Source organism: Saccostrea cucullata, unplaced genomic scaffold (assembly GCF_032062105.1).
Source record: "Saccostrea cucullata isolate Sc308-1 unplaced genomic scaffold, CSIRO_AGI_Scuc_v1 ctg1701, whole genome shotgun sequence".
In the NCBI taxonomy this organism is placed as follows: domain Eukaryota; kingdom Metazoa; phylum Mollusca; class Bivalvia; order Ostreida; family Ostreidae; genus Saccostrea; species Saccostrea cuccullata.
The window spans coordinates 172,392-192,505 of NW_026925207.1; the positions used below are offsets into that span (position 1 = coordinate 172,392).

Below are 20,114 nucleotides of genomic sequence, written 5' to 3' on the forward strand. Positions count from 1 at the left end.
AGATTGAGGACACTTGGTCCCATCCCATCCCCTGTGGTCATGGTTTAAAAATAACTTAAGGAGAACATTATGTAACTGAAAATAACTTGGTTGTTTTGAAGATCAGAGACTTACATTTTCGTTAAAACTCTTGCATCCTATAGTGGCCCCATATTACCTCCTTGAAGTCATGATTTTTACAATCATGACTCTACAGTATTTGAAACGAAGCTTTCCAATTTGTTACATTAATACTCACCATTTGTATTCCTGATCTATTAATCTGCTCTTCAACCATTTCAACCATGGACTCAACTGAAACACATAGAGAACAAAATGAAACTAAAATCTTTTGAATGCCTTACATCATTTTTTGCTAATATAATATTTGCAATTATAAAGAGCGTACGGCGCGTGTTACTGGCCAGCAAGGGATGTTTACTCCATGGCACTTGATCCCACCTTAGCTCCGATGTTTCGGAGGTCCGTATTTGCTCTGCTCTTATTTTGTATTGTTTTATGTACTTTGAGATTTAATACTTTTCTTTAGCTCCATATATCCTTCTTTCAAGCTTATACATTAAAAAAAATATTTTGATGTATATTCCATCCCATTTAGGACCAAATTGTCACTCCTTATCTGTAACTTATACTGTACAGTATTCTTAAATATACATATATAAATTAAACACTTTTTTTAGTCAAAAATGATTTACAAACAGAAAAAAAATGCTATTTTAATCTTTCAAGAGATACTAAGAATGTGAAAAATATATATTAATTTTCTAAAAAATTCAAATGATTAAACAGAAAAAAAAATCATGTGGTTAATTTCCTCTTGTAAGTAGACAAGACACAGTTTGGGCAAAACCATGATTTATTATGCAATGTTACAAATGTAAACATAAGTCAATGAAGTAATCATGGGTAATTTCCCATACAACAATGTAAGTTTCACAGGAATACACACACACTCACACACACAACAACAATAAAACAAAACAAACCAAACCAAAAAAATATTTACTTGTTTTAATCACAGAGTCAAATACGTGGATTCTGCCTCAAAGGATTTCTAAGAAAAAATACTTTACATGGCTTTGATATCGACTATCTGAAAAATAATCCCCTTTTGTTCTTCGCCTTATAACTATAGTCCTGCTGGACACGTTATTACAGGTGACGTAAATTTAGTTCGTAATGAGGACCTTAGATCACTTATTTTAAAAGGTCCTAAATAAAGGGAACCCCGATCCTTCAACTGGCGTCGGAATTTCATAATTATGGATTCTGTTGAAAATTACGCCAGACGATGGACTAGATATGAAAAAGAAGACATTGACACCTTGTCAGAATGGATTAAATGTATCAGATCCATGTTAAAGTCACATATTAAAAGATTGAGGGGCAAAATGAAAACCATCTATCCTTCTGTGTTCAATAAACCAGAAGTGAAAAAAGAATTAGATAGATTACACGATCAGTACGTACTGGTTCCTGCCGACAAAGCAGGTAACAACATTGTCTTCGTTTGTAAGGCTCATTATATAAATTGCATTTTAGAAGAACTTGGATTTAATTCTACAAGTGGTAATCCTACTTATACATATACTACTCTTTCTAAGGAAGAAATTCTTCAAAATCACCTGTCAGTTTTGAATACTTTTAATATTCCACAGAGCCAAAATGAATTTGAACTACCTTATATATATTGGATTCCGAAACTTCATAAGAATCCTTACAAATAAAGATACATTGCAGGTTCCAGTAAATGTTCAACCAAGCCTCTTTCGTTACTTCTCACTAAAATATTGACAGTAGTGAAGGAAAAACTTCAAGAGTACTGTACAACTATATATTCAAGAAGTGGTGTAAATCAGATGTGGATACTTAAAAAATTCTAAAGAACTTTTGGACAATTTGAAATCACAAGACTTTACAAAAATCAACAGCATAAAAACTTACGACTTATCAACTTTATACACAACAATTCCGCACGACAAATTAAAATCCAGGCTTTTTGATATCATTGACAGCTGCTTCTTCAACAAAAATGGAATTCGTAAGTTTACTTACCTCGTCATTGGTCATTTGAAAAATTATTTTGTTAAAACAGATTCTGATTGCACACATAAGTACTCTGAAGTTGACATCAAGAAGATGCTTGAGTTTCTGATTGACAATATCTATGTGGTTTTTGGAAACCAGGTATTCCAACAATCTATTGGAATTCCCATGGGTACAAATTGCGCTCCGTTATTAGAAGACTTATTTTTATATTCATATGAAGCAGAATTTATGCAAAATCTTTTGCGTGAAAAGAGAAAATCACTTGTTGTGGCCTTCAACTCGACATTTAGATATATCAACGACATATTGTCAATTAATAATGATAATTTCCATTCCTACATCGACACGATATATCCTGTGGAGCTTGAGATAAAAGATACCACAGAGTCCGACACTTCTGCTTCATACTTGGATATTTTACTTGAAAAAGACACAAATGGTAATTTAACAACCAAGCTATATGATAAACGTGATGACTTTAACTTTTCTATCGTCAACTTCCCTTACTTATGCAGCAATATACCTTCATCACCTGCATACGGAGTATTTATATCTCAGTTTATTCGATACGCAAGAGCATGCTCTACGTATGAACATTTCTTAAACGAGGTAAATTATTGACAAGCAAGTTGATGAAACAAGAATATCAACAGTCTCGTTTAAAGTCATCATTTCGTAAATTCTATGGTCGATACAATGACCTTGTCAGCAAATACAATTTATCATTGAATGAAATGCTGACTGACGTTTTTCATACCATTTGTTAGTCCATTATTTATATACTGAATTGACCACGGATTTTTTCCGTTATTTCCTGATTATGACAACGAGCACACGGCGGGTGTGACCGGTCGGCAGGGGATGCTCACTCCTCCATGGCACCTGATCCCACCTCTGATGTTTCGGAGGTCCGTGTTTGCTCTGCTCTTATTTTGTATATTTGTTTAATGGACGTTGAGATTGAATACTGTTCGTTATTTCCATATCCTTCTTACTGGCTGAAACATGGGTTGAAATAGATGAATAAAGCAATTTGATTAAATGAAACAGTGGTCGGATTTGAAAATAGTACAGACAGTAATTTGATTGGATGAAAGTGACGTAAATAGGTGGCGCTAACTATAGCCATAGAGGGCATTTAAACAGAATTAGAAAACCCCAGGATATGATTGGGTAATTCATAGGATCGTTTTCCGGACAGAACCCATCTTTAAATTTAGCAAATAGACCCTTTATCCAGCATGTCCAGTGGAAGAGTCCATTATGGTCAAACATAATTGTATACAAAGAGCAAGTGGATACTGAAGAATACAATGTACAGTAAATAAATAATAATTAAACAACTTTAACTAACACAAAAGTGTCAGCAAATTAGCTGGAGGACTGGCCATGGCATGAATACTAAACAAGGGAAAGAATTTTTTAATTTTAAATTTCCATTTCCTTTCGTGACTCAATAATTTTTTTAATCAAACCTTGCTAAATATTTTTGAACAAATAATAAAGCATAGACCTTAAAGTTTTATCATGTAATGCGTATTGACAAAAAATAAACTTTGAAACATGGCATAAAAATAACACTGACGACAGCATACTTCTATGTGTCTAGAAACCAGGAAATGCTATCTGGTGGCTTCTAAATTTCAAAATTTTTCCAGGGGGGGGGGCAATGCCCCTGGACCCCTCTAGCAGGCACACGCCTTTGGCGTTCACCAAGGAGTACCTTGTATTTTTGATAAAGTACCAACTGGTTCAAAACTTTTTGAAAGCCCTGGTGAATATGCTTAGAGGGCCCCGAGGAAGATCAGTGCATTGTTCTAATCAGGTTACCCTTTAAAAATACAGTATTATTATTAAGATCTTCCATTTCAGACGGAAGACCTTATAGTGATTCTACTGTTTCTTTAAATCATTTTTTACCCCTTTTATTGTAAGACAGATTTCTCAGAGATGGCTGGACAGATTTTCTTGAAATTTTCAGGGATGATAGAGAATGAAAATACGCTTTTATATAATTTTTTATGCATCACATTAAATAGAGAATAATAATTTTTTTATCAAACCTTGTAAATATTTTTGAACAAATAATAAAGCATAGACCTTAAAGTTTTATCATGTAAGGATGTGATGTGGAAAAAATATATTTATTACATACTTAGTAATAAAATACAGAACACATTAAGTTGAGAAGAAAATAATTAAATATATAATCATGACTTCTTAAAATGTACACAGTCTATTGTCTCATACAGTTTCGGTTTGTTTCTGTATTGCTATTTCAAGTGTCCACAATCTGTAATTTGAAAATAATCTATTACATGTATTTGTAAATTAAGATTAACTTTTATTTTCAAAAAGTTAAAATAAAGAGAATATGAACCGACCAAAAATTGTGTATGAACACAAGTACTGTTATTGTGGTTTAATTTAAAAAGGGTGTGATATTGATCACAATTTCAGGGCTGATATGGATTTGCAGGGCTGATAATTTATCAGCCCCGCAAAATACAGCCCTACAGGGTTTTTATTTTCAGCCATATTGCATATGCAAAAAACCTGTATTTATTACTAAGTATGTAATAAAGCATCTTATTTGTATTTTCAAAATGTATCAGTGCCACCAGTAACAAAAACAACTTCCGGTTATAAGAGAAAAACTACATAAACTACATTTTTCTATCATTACAAATACTTTTTATCAATAAAGTATTTGTAATGATTTTTGGATATGTTATATGTTCAAACTGCATATGATTACAGTAACTTCAAATATCTTATTTAAAATATTCACTTCCGGTCGCGTGGTATCCTGTTCTCGAAATGAGAAGTTATCATATAGCTAGATCTCGTAAATGGTCAGAGATTAAGACACCAAACTTACAGGATTGGTAGATATTGATGAGTAGGCATATATATTTTGGTTAACATTTTTTGCTGTCACTTACGGTTATCAAAGGAAGTGATAAAATAAATCAAATATTTTATCTTTTCTTCATTATAGAATCTTTCTAAGCAATACATTATACCATCTTATTTGTAGTTTTGAAAACAACAACTTCCGGTTATGAGAGAAAAACTACATTAATTTAGTATCTAAATGAGTATTTAAATGATTTTCGGACAATTTATTCAGCCTTAAATGTCTAGAGTAAATACAAAAATCTTTTTAAAGATTTTCTTCCGGTCACATGATTTATTGTCCTCAAAATAAGAAGTTAACATTAGAAGCTCTCTTAAACTGTAACAGATCAAGATACTACTCTTATATGAATAATAAACCATAAAGATTGGGCAACATGGAGGTATAAGGTAAAATACATCACTCCCAGTCGTCACAGGAAGTGATAAACAAGAGGCCCATGGGCCACATCGCTCACCTGAGAAGCTTTGACCATTCTGTTCTTTACCAGATTTCATTCTTGTTATACATAATGCATTCCCACCCTACCCCACTGATCATAATTTAGACATTTTGAAATCTACACTACCCCATGATCCTTCCATGGGCACATATGTTTCAGCATTTTTGGCCCAGTGGTTCCTGAGAAGAAGATTTTCAAAGATTTTTCCTATATATTTCTATGTAAAACTTTGATTCCCTATAATGGCCCCGCCCTTCCCCGGGGGGTCATGATTTCTACAATTTAGAATTTACACTATACCAGAATGCTTCCACAAAATCTTCACTTTTTCTGACCCAGTGGTTCTTGAGATGAAGATTTTTAGAGAATTTGCTTAAATATTTCTATATAAAACTTTGATTCCCAATTGTGGCCCCGCCCTTCCCCCGGATGTCATTATTTGAACAATTTAGAATCTACATTATACCAGGATGCTTTAACATAAGTTTCAGCTTTTATGGCACAGTGGTTCTTGAGAAGAAGATTTTTCAAAGATTTTTCCTATATATCATGTATATGTCTATGTAAAACTTTGATACCCCATTGTGGCCCACCCTTCCCCCGGGGGTCATGATTTAAACAATTTAAAAAGTATACTATACCAGGATGCCAGGATGGAAACATAAGTTTAACCTTTTCTGACCCAGTGGTTCTTGAGAAGAAGGTTTTCAAAGAATTTTCCTATATATTTCTATGTAAAACTTTGATTCCCAATTGTGGCCCCGCCCTTCCCCCAGGGGTCATGATTTTAACGATTTAGAATCTACAATACCCCAGGATGCTTCCACATAAGTTTCAGCTTTACTGGCACAGTGGTTCTTGAGAAGAAGATTTTCAAAGAATTTTCCTATATATTTCTATGCAAAACTTTGATTCCCCATTGTGGTCCCGCCTTCCCCAAGGGGTCATGATTTTAAGGATTTAGAATCTAAAATATCCCAGGATGATTCCACATAAGTTTCAGCTTTTCTGGCCCAGTGGTTCTTGAGAAGAAGATTTTCAAAGAATTTTCCTATATATTTCTATGTAAAACTTTGATTCCCCATTGTGGCCCCGCCCTTCCCCCAGGGGTCATGATTTTAACAATTTAGAATCTACAATACCTACAATACCCCAGGATGCTTCCACATAAGTTTCAGCTTTACTGGCCCAGTGGTTCTTGAGAAGAAGATTTTTTAATGACCCCACCCTATTTTTGTCTTTTCTTGATTATCTCCCCTTGCGAGGGGATATGTCCCTTCATTTTAACAATTTAAATTTCCTTTTACCCAAGGATGCTTTATACCAAGTTTGGTCAAAATTGGCCCATTGGTTCTTGAGAAAAAGTCGATTATGTGAAAAGTTTACAGACGGACAGACAGACGGACAGACGGACGGACAGACGGATGGACGACGGACAAAATGTGATCAGAAAGGCTCACTTGAGCCTTCGGCTCAGGTGAGCTAAAAAATTGAAAGTGATTCTTGAAAATGTTCTTGATACTATATTGTCTAAAGAAATGTCGAGAATCTCAGTAAGTACCTCAGGTTGTTTGTTTTCCTTTATCATTTTAGATATTATATGTCTTTTTTAACATATATTATAAAAGCTCATTCATACAGATAAATAGAGGAGAACGGAAGACTGTTTTTTGTTGCTAAAGCAACAAGAGTTTCTAGTTACTATTATTATTACATGGCACTATGAATCACTAAATCAATGCCCCTAAAAAACATATTAATCAATATTGATGATATCAACTGTTCTAGAGCATAGATACGACATAGTTCCATTTTCATAATCTTACTGTATTTTATTTGAAGATATGTGCATGTCACAACGTTGTCTGAAGACCCCATTAAAATGATTGATTGGTTTATTGTTAGTATGCTATTTAACAACCCTCTTTGAAAATTTTTCACTCAAATTGACACGCCGATACTTGCAGGTAATAAGAACTACAAATTTTGTCCTATATTCGAAACTCAGAGCCATTGAGCAGTGAGAGATGTTTTTTGTGCCAGCACCTACTGCTACATGGGACCTTGGTTTATACAGTCTCATCCGAAGGACCAGTCTCCATGTCCCACAGTGAGAATATTCAAACCCACAACGTAAGGATTGAATCTTTACTTCGCTGTTCTAGAGCAGGCACTCTAACCACTATGCCATAAGGGCAACAAGATATAATGAAAATATTTTTTCAATACTTCTTAACTTATTCTATGAATGAAATAGTAAACTATAGCAAAAGTCTAAGTTAAAATTATTGATTGGACTAAATGTATCAATTAAAAATTTATTTATTACCTTTAAAAGGTTGGGCACAGTTCCTTTTTCGGGGAAGTATTACTACAAAAGGGAACTAACTACTCTTTTCAGAAATAAAAACATTAATCAATTGGGGAATTTTCGTCACATTTTTTTAAATAATGCCTCTTATCCATTTATTGAATAAAAAGTGCATATTAAAAAGTACAGTGTGATGTGTTTTATCTTTATCAAACAAACCTCGCTAACTGAAAAATTCGGACCTTCATTGCTGCAGACATTTTCATTAAAATGAGATTTAATAATTTTCCCTGTTGATAATGGTACCAAAAGTATGGAATCTAATAAGGGCATTCATTCCAGGCCCAAGGATCATGAAGCATCTTAAGCTTAATTCAAAAAATGCCTTGGATGCTGAAATTTTTTAAAGGTCACGCAGCCCAAAATGAAAATGCTTTCCAATCTTGTATCATCAGCCTGCTGTTGCATGCAAATTATAAGTTTCCTTTAACAAGTTTTAAAGATTTTATAGATAATTGAAATTTTGACTTAAGTCTAAGTCTGTTTCATGATCCTGGGCCAGGACAATTTTTAAAGTATGTTGTTTGAAATTTAATATTTCAAATAATAATCTCATGAACGAGTAAGCAAGTGCTGAACGTATCCATTATCACAATTTTAACTTACGTAAGCTACCGTAAGAAATCTTTATCATAGAAATATTTCATCACTCTTTTTCAGCTTTTTGCAGCAATAAATATTGCAGTTTTGAGCACACCCTAACTTATTTAGAGAATGTGAAAATATTCTTGCACTTTATTTTTTATACAAAACAAACACAAGAATAGAGGCTAAATGAGTGAAAATTCCCGAATTCAGTAATGTTTTTTATTACTGAAAAGAGTAATAGTTCCCTTTTACAGTAATACTTCCCCGAAAAAGGAACTGTGCCCAACCTGTTTAATTATGTTTAAATAATGCAATAGGAACACAGCATAGCTGTGAAGTTTTGAAACTTCGAAAATTATTAAAACAATTATCTCCTCCCCTTTTTGTCTCCCGCTTGAAAAGTGGGGGATACATGTATTAATTTGGGTTTGTCCGTCCGTCTTTCTGTCCGTCTGTAATGCTTTCGTTTCCACACGATATCTCAACCCTTTGAGCTTTTGCAATGAAATTTAGCATAGCAACTCCCTATGGACTAAAGAAGACCCCTATTGATTTTGAGGTCAAAAGGTCAAATTTCAAGGTCGTAAATTTATATATTCTGTCTGTGTGTAACACTTTTATTTAAAGATTTTGAGCTTATGCAATGTAATTCTATATCTAAACTCCCTAGGACCTTTCTCACCCTCTCAAAGTGCCCCGCCCCTTTTGTTTTATCAGTATTTATGGTATTACATGTTGCTATTTTTAGCACAGGGGCATGAAGTTAGTTATTGCGTATAAAACAGGTTCTTGGCGGACATTATGTTCTTATTATATCTATTAGATCTGTTTAATTAAGGCTAAATAAAACAAACACCATGGATTGTGTACAATTTTGACAATACCAAACATGAATATATACATGTGACATTATGATTGCATATAATTTGCATCTTTGTAGAGCAGCCCCTTGGTCTAGTGGTACAGGCAGGTGCCATAATTCACCGGCAAAAATCAACATGGCGGCGAATAAAAAAATTATCGTAGAATATAAGTATTGGTTACCTTCAAACGGTGTTGTTGTCTGTTCTATTTTTAGTATTTTGGAATTCCCCCACATTTTTTGTTATGTAATTTCTGGAAGCTAGACTGTCATCTGCAGTATCTTTGATAAATTTGTTTACAGTTTCAAAAATGGCGAAAAAAGGAAAGAATTGAACTCTGATGTGAAAAATATTATTGTGTCAATGAGGAATGAGGGATATACATTACAGCATATTGCCAATACACTCAACTTACGTCGTGGAACAGTTTGCGATGTTATAGTAAGATTTAAAAAGAGGGGCAGCACGGAAAACAAACGTCGAAGTGGGCGACCAAGGGTTCTCGATCCCAGATGTTAAAGAAGTTTAGTGAGGCTGGTTCGGACAAACCGTAAAACTCATTTGGGTGATTTAACCAACAGATTTAATCAACACAGACCCAGACAAGTGTCCCAACGAACAGCTCAGCGGTATTTTTATCGACAGGGGTATCACAGATGTGTTGTAAAGAAGAAAGTTAGAGTGAGGGAAGTGAACAGGAAAAAGAGACTGAACTGGTGTAGAGGTAAAGTCAGGTGGAATGTTAATGGTCAGTGGAATAAAGTCATATTTTCTGACGAAAGCCAAGTTGTTTTGGGTGCAAATCAGAGGATTTTCATATGGCGTCGAAAGGATAAAGCCGAGTCTCCCGAGTGCGTGTGTCCCCCAGCTCAACGAAAGGTCAGTGTTATGATTTGGGGGTGTATAACCTGGCATGGTGTGGGAACTATAACAACCGTAGATGGTACTATAAACAGACACAAGTATATTGAAATCTTGGAAAATAATATATGGCCAGTTATAGCACGACACTTTCATAATGGAAATTTCTTATTTCAAGATGACAATGTCCCCATACATAGAGCCAGAGATGTTGAAAATTATAAGGCTAGGAATAATATTAACTCTATCAGCTGGCCAGCACAATCTCCCGATTTGAATATAATAGAAAATGTGTGGTTGAAGCTTTAAAAGCGATTGCAATGTCACGCTGAAAACATTCGGACTGCTGCCGAACTTTCACCTGCGATAACACAGGAGTGGCAAGCATTGTCGGTTGAATATATACAGGGCCTCTACAGATCGTTAACAAGGCGTATGAGAAAAGTTATTAGGGTGAAAGGAGAAATGACAGAATACTAAACACAGGTATATGATTTTATTACCGGGGTATGTTTATTTTCCATTTAATCTATCCCGTAACAAAACGTAAACAAACGTTGTGACGCCATTTTTGCCGGTGAATTATGGCACGTGTCTGTGTGTCTCTCGCTTCACATGTAAGAGGTCCCAGGTTGGATTCCCAGACCATTCATTATCTTTTTTTCCCGAAATAATTTTTTTAATTAAATACATGTAATAGTATTTAGCATGTGAAATGAAAAATTAATGAGGTGTGGCTTGTACAAACTCATAAGATCCTCATTACAGTGTCTTAAATATTCCATTTAAAAAAAATCTTCAATACACATAATAAAGAATAAGCAATCAAATCTTTAAATCCATATTGCCATATTTTATTTGCTTCAGTATACATGTATACATTTAATTATTCTACAAATTCAGTCAGGGGGATCCAACTCCCCCTCCTCCCCCCCCCCCCTACTTTTATCTTAAGCAGGGGGACACAAATTCTCTGAATTAGCTTGTCCAATTTATTTTAAATTAGTTTTTAAAACACTGCTGAACGAAAGAATGTACAGACCAATTTTTGATTGTGATTGGAAGAAATTCATACATTTGGAGAATCAACTGGTGGTGTAAATCTATTTCATTTCTACATCTTATCAGTTGAGTTTATTTCAATGTTGTGATTTTTTTATTATTATAATTATATATATATATATATTATGTCTATATATGCATAATACACTTACCTGCACAGTCTCGAATTGGTTCCTCCAAAGGTGTAGCAATCCCAATTTCAACAACAGACACAGACTCAACTATGCAAAAATACATATATATAAATAAAAACTTAATATGACTACATAAAAAATAATACATGATGAATATTAAAATTTGTCCAAATGACATCATATTAATTATAGTTTGAAAAAAAAATATTTTAAAAAATATATTTATTACTATCAGTTTGTCTCTATATAATCGATTTCCAACTATCATCACATATAGTGTTGTAAGGATTTTCAACGTCAACAAAAGATCACCGATAAAGACATAACTGATTTTTAACTGCAACTTATTATCTACCAATGACCACCACCGATTTGCCAAATAGCCTCAGTCACTGTCCGATTAATAGGTGTCCGTCTGGCAATCACATCATTTTTATTTTAAAACAAAGCGCATGGGTTTCTCATCGTATACCCCATTGCTGGATGATGTGACTGATACTATAAGAAAACTATGGTCAAGGTGAAAGGAAAAGAAAATGTCTTAAAATTTGAAGCAGTCTAAAGCTCTCATCAGTACTCAGCATAAGAAGTTTTGTAAAAATATCTTGTCATGGTCAACGGAAAAATCAAAGTCCAAAAATGTTGAATATATATTCTAATAGCATAATCTATATAAGCATTTATCAGCATTGGAAGTTTGATAAAAAATATCTTGAACAGTTTCTTTAAACTATTAGCTTTCACATATTTTGACTGAGCTAAACGCAAAGTGTGACTGAAAGACAGAATTTAAATAATAAAACACTTTCTTTGGTTGTTAGTACGGGAATTAAATTGTTGAAGCTATTACAAGAAATTAAAATACATTTGTAATTTTTTCTTCAATTGCTGTGACGTTAATTCCCATACTAAGAAAAAAAGAAAGTATTTTTTTGTTTAAATTTTACATCTGTATTAAAAAATAATTCAAAGTAAAATTAACTATGTTAACTTTTGTTTTTTAGATGAATATGTCATTGTAATATGTAGAACTGATGGAACAGCCATTGTTCAAGAAAACTTAGATACATGGCTAGCTCAGTGTTGTTCATGCACTGATTAATGGATATCACAGGTCTTAATAACAAATAAAGGGGAAAATATTCAGTGGATGTAAATATATGGAAATGACAAAATCTACTGTACTTGCCATTTTCATGATGGGGGCATAAAATCTAGGCATAAATCCCTATACAGCTTGAATTAGCTTTGAATTATATATTTACCTGCAAATTCTGGTCCATACACTCTTGCCTGCTTTGAAGTACACTCCTCAACTCCCTTATCTAAGAAAAATACACAAAAATAAGTTTGATAAGTATAGAGCCTAGGACTGAATGTGTGGACTTTCCTTAAAAAAACAATGATTAGGGTACTTATCATGCAGATGCAACATCTAACGTAAATCTGGAAGTCTATTACTTTTTCATCCTACACATATTTTGGGTTTCCCATTGCAAAACATGCACACTGCCATTGTATTCATATTAGAGGCAGTTGGTCATTTATATCACTGCTCACAGTCTTCAAAGTTGTAATATATTTTTCCTTTGCAACTTTATACCCATGTGAAAATTTCAGTTTCGCAGGAATGATATCAATCTTGATAAAATGTGGATTTTAACACAGCATCCTTTTAAGAGCTAACAGGTTCGTTGTATAAAACTTCTCTGTGAATAAAAATGTATATTTCAATTACACGAAGAATATACATGGAGTTCGTCAGAACGTGATCTTTTTTAATATTGTGAAGAAAAGAGCAATACCAAGTTAAAAACAATTATTATACTTCTGTTAAAATGTTTCCCATATAAAGTTCAGAAGGTAAAATAATTATTCTTCATAGTGTGAAAATTTCCCCGCATAGAAAGCTATCCCCCGGGGTATAGTTTTTGCTACCCACCCCTCGGAAAGTTTTCATGCAATGTTTGACGCCAATTTTGATTTCCAGAGATAAAAACCATAGCCTGATGATGTCATAATAACTTCAGTAGCATTGTGACGTCATCAGAATTTCGGCTGATTCTTGCAGCATTATCTAACTCCAAAGAAAATTCAAACCTTAGAAATTATAATTTACATCAGTATAATAAAACATTTATCCCATTGTTGTGAGTGGGATAGCTCTTTCATCAAACCCTTGACAGGAACTATTCCCCTCGGGCAAGCCCTCGGGGAATAGTTCCTGTCGCGGGTTTGATAAAAGAGCTATCCCACTCACAACCATGGGATAAGTGTATAATATTTATTGACACAACATAAAAACAGTTGTATACGAGGGTTGATCCAAAAGTTTGTGGATTTTTTTCATATTTTATTCATTTTTAGGTTGAATTGGTTGAAAATTACAAATGAAAATATAGACACTTCATGAATATTATAAATTGAACTAGAACTGTCCAAACGGGACAAAATACCCCCCGCTGGGTTTTTCAGAAGTAAGTTTTTCTACAATAAAGATATGTATCAAAACAAATAATGAAATTTTTATTCCAGTGACCTTGAACTTCCCCAAATAACCTTGGGTCAAGGTCATGACACACCCTTGGGTCATGGGCAATCTTTCAGTGAAATGAGAACCTACCAAGTTTATCCATAAGAAAGATATGGACTGGACATGAATTATTAAATTTTTCTTCCAGTGACCTTGAACTTCCCCAAATGACCTTGGGCCAAGGTCATGACACACCCTTGGGTCATGGGCAATCTTTGTGTGAAATAAAAACCCAGCAAGTTGATCCATAAGAAAGATATGGACCGGACACAAATTATTAAATTTTTCTACCAGTGACCTTAAACTTCCAAAAATGACCTCGGGTCAAGGTCATGACACACCCTTGGGTCATGGGCAATCTTTGTATGAAATGAGAACCACCAAAGTTTATCCATAAGAAAGATATGGACCGGACAGGGAAAATAAAAAAAAAAATTCTTATAGTGACCTTGAACTTTTCCGAATGACCTTCGGTCAAGGTCATGACACACCCTTGGGTCATGGGCAATCTTTGTGTGAAATGAGAACTTACCATGTTTACCCATAAGAAAGATATGGACCAGACACGAATTATGAAATTTTTCTTCCAGTGACCTTGAACTTCCCCAAATGACCTTGGGTCAAGGTCATGACACACCCTTGGGTCATGGGCAATCTTTGCGTGAAATGAGAACCTACCAAGTTTATCTATAAAAGATATGTATCAAACATGATTTATGAAAATTTTCTTCCAGTGACCTTGAACTTTCCCAAATGACCTTCGGTCAAGGTCATGACACACCCTTGGGTCATGGGCAATCTTTGTGTGAAATGAGAATCTACCATGTTTACCCATAAGAAAGATATGGACCGGACACGAATTATGAAATTTTTCTTCCAGTGACCTTGAACTTCCCCGAATGACCTTGGGTCAAGGTCATGACACACCCTTAGGTCATGAGCAATCTTAGTGTTGAGTAGTAGATTCTAATGTCCCTCTGTAAGAAAGATATGGACCGGACACGAATGCACAGACAGACGGACAGACGGACGGACGGACAGACAGACAGACGGACAGACAGACAGACGGACAGACGGACAGACGGACAAGGTGATTCCTATATACCCCCCCAAACTTCGTTTGCGGGGGGTATAAAAACAGTTTAAATATCCCTCACAAGACTAAAGACTACCTTTAAGCAATCCCTTAATGGTAGCTTAATGGTGACTTAATGGTGGCTTAAAGAAGTTAATTCCTTTTAGCCACCATTAAGTCACCATTAAGCTAGACTTACAGGTGCTTAATGTCCAAACTTCATTAAGCTACCATTAAGCCACCATTAAGCTGAGCTTAATGGTGACTTAATGGTCAACCCTCATTAAACATTTACGCATCTTATATAGAATCTTTGAACTAGCTTTTAGTTATTTTAATATCATTTAGGCAAAATCTATTCCATCTCATAATTCTGTCTTGATCATAATTTCTACGATTTTTTTGTCAACATGCATAAACTTGATAACTGGGAACGAAGTTAGCTAATAGCCACAGGGGGCTTGCTTGATCGCAAGCTGTCTAAAATTTGTTAAAATCATTTACAGTGATAATAAAACAAGACATCATGTATCAGAACTGTATATTATTTTAATTTTTTAAATTAACCATTTTTAAATGCGTTGTTTTTATTTTTAGTGTATATGATTTTTAAAAATAAATAATTATTACACACTGTGAGCAAGTCCTTGTGAAATATCTTAAATGTACAATACCAAAAATCAATTTGTTTTTAGAATTATCTATATTACGAACGAAAAATATATATTACTTTATTATAATGGTCATTTTATTTTATATGTCAATAGAAACATTCCGCTACAGATTTCACAGGAATATAACTATATGATCTCATGAAAAAAAACCTTTGTCCTTTTTTTTGGGGGGGGGGGGGGGCTACTGTTATACAAATGTTCAGTTTTCAAAAATTGACTTTTACCATGAAAAACTTTTTAATGGCTTTTACATCATGAATATTAATTAAGTCATTATTTTTTTTAATAATGCAGCGGTAAGTATCTGTCAAAATCTAGTCGGTCTTCAATGATTGTTTTTTCAAAATCGATTTTCAGAGGAACGGCCGATCAGATGTATACACATTAAGAAACGGGGTAGGATAAACAGATAATCCGTGTATAGTAAACCGGCTGGTCAGACAATAGACCTTAATTAGGTGTCCCCCATCCCCGGTTAACTAACAGGAAACTATACATACACAACGTACACAGACAGATTAATTAATGATCAATTATTTTTTTTTAAAAAAATAAATTTAACACAAGCATATAACAAATCAAAAATTATGATTCATCGTAAAAAGTCAATTATTTTGATACCCATTATGATACAAAAAGAATTGAAACTGAATATGATATTCTAAAAATAAGTTTTTGTAAACATAATTAACCAGGTAACTCTTACGCGAGGCTTGTCACTAAATTGTTGACACAGAAACCGTTAATATCCGCAGTATATTAAAGATAATAGTAGAATCTGTTTTTTTCCTCTTTCTTTTTCGATGACAGATTTTTGTGTTTTATCTATAATTAATTTATATTCAATCATGATTTAATGCTTACATTTCGAAAATTTTCGAATAACACTAACAGAGCGAAGAACTCAATCACACTACATCAAACTAAAATCCGAACTCTGTGTAGAAATATATATATTAATTTATTATACCTCTATTGATAATACTCGAATTTGATTGGCTGGTAAGAAAACTTTAAAACACAACAAACTGACTCCAAATGGTACTGTTTACAGCAACTGACCTAGGAATCATCGCACGTGGGATATAATGACCCGGTCATTATTTTTAATGACCGCTAAAAATGACCGCTTAATCAAAAATTTGCTTTTGAGTGAAGTTAATGCATAAAATAATAATTATTTGAAAAAAAAACAAACATGTTTTTAAAATTGTGCATGGTCTGTTTTGCATTACCATACAGATTGAGAATACGGTAAAATTTTATCGTAACAATATATCGTTACAATTCAGTTCAATAGAATGTAAAGGCGGCTTTTTGAAGAGTTGAATTCTGCGTTACATTTTGATTGCGCAGAGGAAAAGTAACCGTTAGTTATAACATTGTATGTCGCTATCAAGCAGATATTGTTTTAAACAGTAAATCGTGATGCAAAAACTTACACGACTTGCAGACGTCAATGTAAACTTCACTCTCCGGTCTGTAGCGAATCCCGATCCCGATCAAAGGAAGAATTAATTGATAACGGTTAGAGAATCAGATTCATACTTTTCAATATATATCGGTATAATAAAACAATTAGTTACCCTTTGTGAGTTCAACATGGTGAAAAAAGGACCCGAGACCTGGCCCACTCGGTGACCTGCCCTGACCTCGACCGCTACGCGGCCTCGGTCAGGCCAGGTCACCTCGTGGGCCAGGTCTCGGGTCCTTATTTCACCATGTTGACCTCACAAGGGGTAATTAATTGTATAGTGTTAAGATTCAAAAATAAAATTGTTTATATTTTGATTAATAAACCAATTCAAGACGTTTGGAAATGTTCAACAAAATTCTAGTAAAAACCTTAACAAGTCCAAAAAAATGTTGAAAAAAAAATAAAGGTTAAATATTTAATATTTTCCACATTAAATCAGGAGCGGTGATAGCGTAATGGAAAAGGCGTTTGCCTACGAAACCTAAGGTCATGGGTTCGCGCCCCCTCTGTGGCGAATTTTTTTATTTTTTGATTTTGAATTTCGTTCTTTTTCATTATTCCAAATCATGCTAAAACAAACTCTACATTTATAATAATGATAACAAATCACTATAAAAATAATTTTTTAGCCATATAAACCATATAATCGACTGCGTAATGTGATTTAATGGTGGCTTAATGGTAGCTTAATGGAGTTTGGACATTAAGCACCTGTAAGTCTACCTTAATGGTGGCTTAATGGTGACTTTATGGTGGTCTAAAAGTAACCATTAAGAACCTGTAAGCCACCGTTAAGTAACCATTAAGTCACCATTAAGCTACCATTAAGTTAGAAATTTGGCTTAATGGTGGCTTAATGGTTACTTAATGGAAGCTTACTGGTGGCTTATAGGTGCTTAATGGTGGCTTAATGGTTTTTTAAAGGCAGCTTTAAGCCACCATTAAGCACCTATAAGCTACCATTAAGTCAAGTTTAATGGGAGCATTTCATCTTGTGCCTGATAGTAACTCTATGGCAGTTGCCATAGAAACGGTTGTTTGGCAATGCGGGGGAGACATTAACACGTTCATTTTCATTTTAATTCTTAATACGTGAAATGAGATTGAAACCGGCCTGTGTTGTATAGAAAAAGAAAATTTTGTCATTATTACGATTGCTTGGTCTTTTATAAACCTTTGTGTGAAAGTTTTACTGATTTTACTGAATATATAGTTTATTAATTGATAATTTATTGTTCATCTTTAAGTCGTTAGACAACGTCAAATTTTGGTCAAGTCATACGTTTTGTGAAAAATACGGGATCACTCTATCTTAAACGTGTATATGATAGACAAAGACTTGAGGAAAATGCATTTAGTTTGTATTGGTTTTTCGGTGGCATGAGAAATATAAGAAAATAGAACTGCCATGGACGTTGATTAAAGGTGTGGTGACTTTTTGGAGACTGTTTTAGGTGTAGAACCCCTTTAAAGAATTAAAAGCGTTAATGGACGTTGTAGGCTGCATTACAGTTCTTCACATAGCTATACTGAAATTGGATCATCATTGGAACATCATATGGAAAGATGGGTTGTAAATTGAAATATGAGTGAAAAATGAAGATAATTTGGTGCAAGAGGATAACCAGGCTTTTTTGAGAGAAAAAATAAAGAAAAGACAGCTTTTTGTAGAGTTACGAATTCAAATTGGACATTAGGGCGAGTTGCATCTATTTAATGTGACGTGACATATCTAACTTGACGTTTCGTCGAAGTCTCCCCTGGGTTTCACAACTATCCATTTTCAGAAAGCTCGTGTGACCTCATTGAAAATTGGAAAGTAGTAAAATTTTCCAATATTGTTGCATTATGACTCTTTATTATGAATATGCCTGTTATTTGCTTTCATCAATTCGCGATAAAATTTTAGAAAGAAATTCCACAAACTTTTGGATCAACCCTCGTATATGCACGAGTTTGTGTGTATACAAATTATCGGGTAAATGAGGTTTTTCTTTTAATAAAAAAAATATACTTCATTTTGTTGTTTTTAATCAGGATTTTATGAAAACATCGGTGTCCGTTTTTGGTTTTAATATTTATAACAGATACTTGTTTTACCGCTTTTGGCAGGTGATACTGCTGATTAAGTAATAAATATGCATGTTTCCTAAAGTTTTTATGCATTAACAAATTCAATTAAACCAAGAAAATGTTCACGAAAAGTTTGAAAATGACTAATTTAATGTTTGCCGTCAGTATGTAGAGTTGTCGTTCGTATCTCTTTCAGTGTATGACGCTACACTAAAAATGAGTTCTATTACAAAAAACTTTCATGGTTCTTTATAATTTAGTTTAACATATGTACTTTGAACGAATTCTAATATTCAAAATAAGATCACTTTATCATTACATTTACTTACATTATGGAAATAAGATTAATTCAGGAGAAAATGACATGAACTATTTGTCGCGGATGTTTATGCATGTTTTCTGTTGAATATCATCGGAGTAAATCAGCCGACACAGTAGCCTCGCTTTCATCTCTGTGTAATCAACACAAATTACTGCGCATGTTAAATATGTGATGACCATGGGAGATTGAACATAGTTCAACTCCCAAAAATATTGTGGGCATAAGTTGGGCCAATTATATATACTGAAAGGAAAAAGAAATGCAAGCTAGCAAAATTTTTGAAAACTTTTTGACCGCATGACCAAAAATTAAGAAAATTGATCAGATGAGATATTTAGTTACTTTGCAGAATTGCTCCACTGTAAACAGTATGACGTTACATAGGGAAAACACTAAAAAGTCCAAAACACATGCAATTTGATGATGGCGAGTTTGTCAACTAATCTTGTTGCACCATTTGATGCACCTGAGGTATACACATTGTTGTTCCCAGCTTTCACGAAAGCGAAGGGACATTAAATCTCATTCATCTGTCAGTCTGTTTCATTCATCTGTCAGTCTGTCTGTCCATCACAAAAAATTTAACCTTGGTCATAACTTTTGATTTAGTGAAACTATGACTTTCATATTTCACATGTGTATTTCTAGTGACAAGACTTTCTTTGGGTAC

At 33.9% G+C, this 20,114-nt stretch overlaps 1 protein-coding gene across 10 annotated transcripts in view; it reads right to left on the bottom strand.

Annotated features, from left to right (window-relative positions):
* LOC134268369 (uncharacterized) overlaps nucleotides 1–20,114 on the bottom strand; it is a 96,828-nt gene that overhangs the window by 30,605 nt on the left and 46,109 nt on the right. For all 10 annotated transcript variants that reach the window (XM_062750619.1, XM_062750618.1, XM_062750615.1 and 7 more), the window contains 3 exons: nucleotides 12,556–12,615; nucleotides 11,309–11,377; nucleotides 239–294 (listed from right to left, as the gene is read on the bottom strand). In XM_062750619.1, the coding sequence (XP_062606603.1) occupies nucleotides 239–294; nucleotides 11,309–11,377; nucleotides 12,556–12,615 (185 nt within the window). The remainder of the gene's footprint in view (nucleotides 1–238; nucleotides 295–11,308; nucleotides 11,378–12,555; nucleotides 12,616–20,114) is intronic.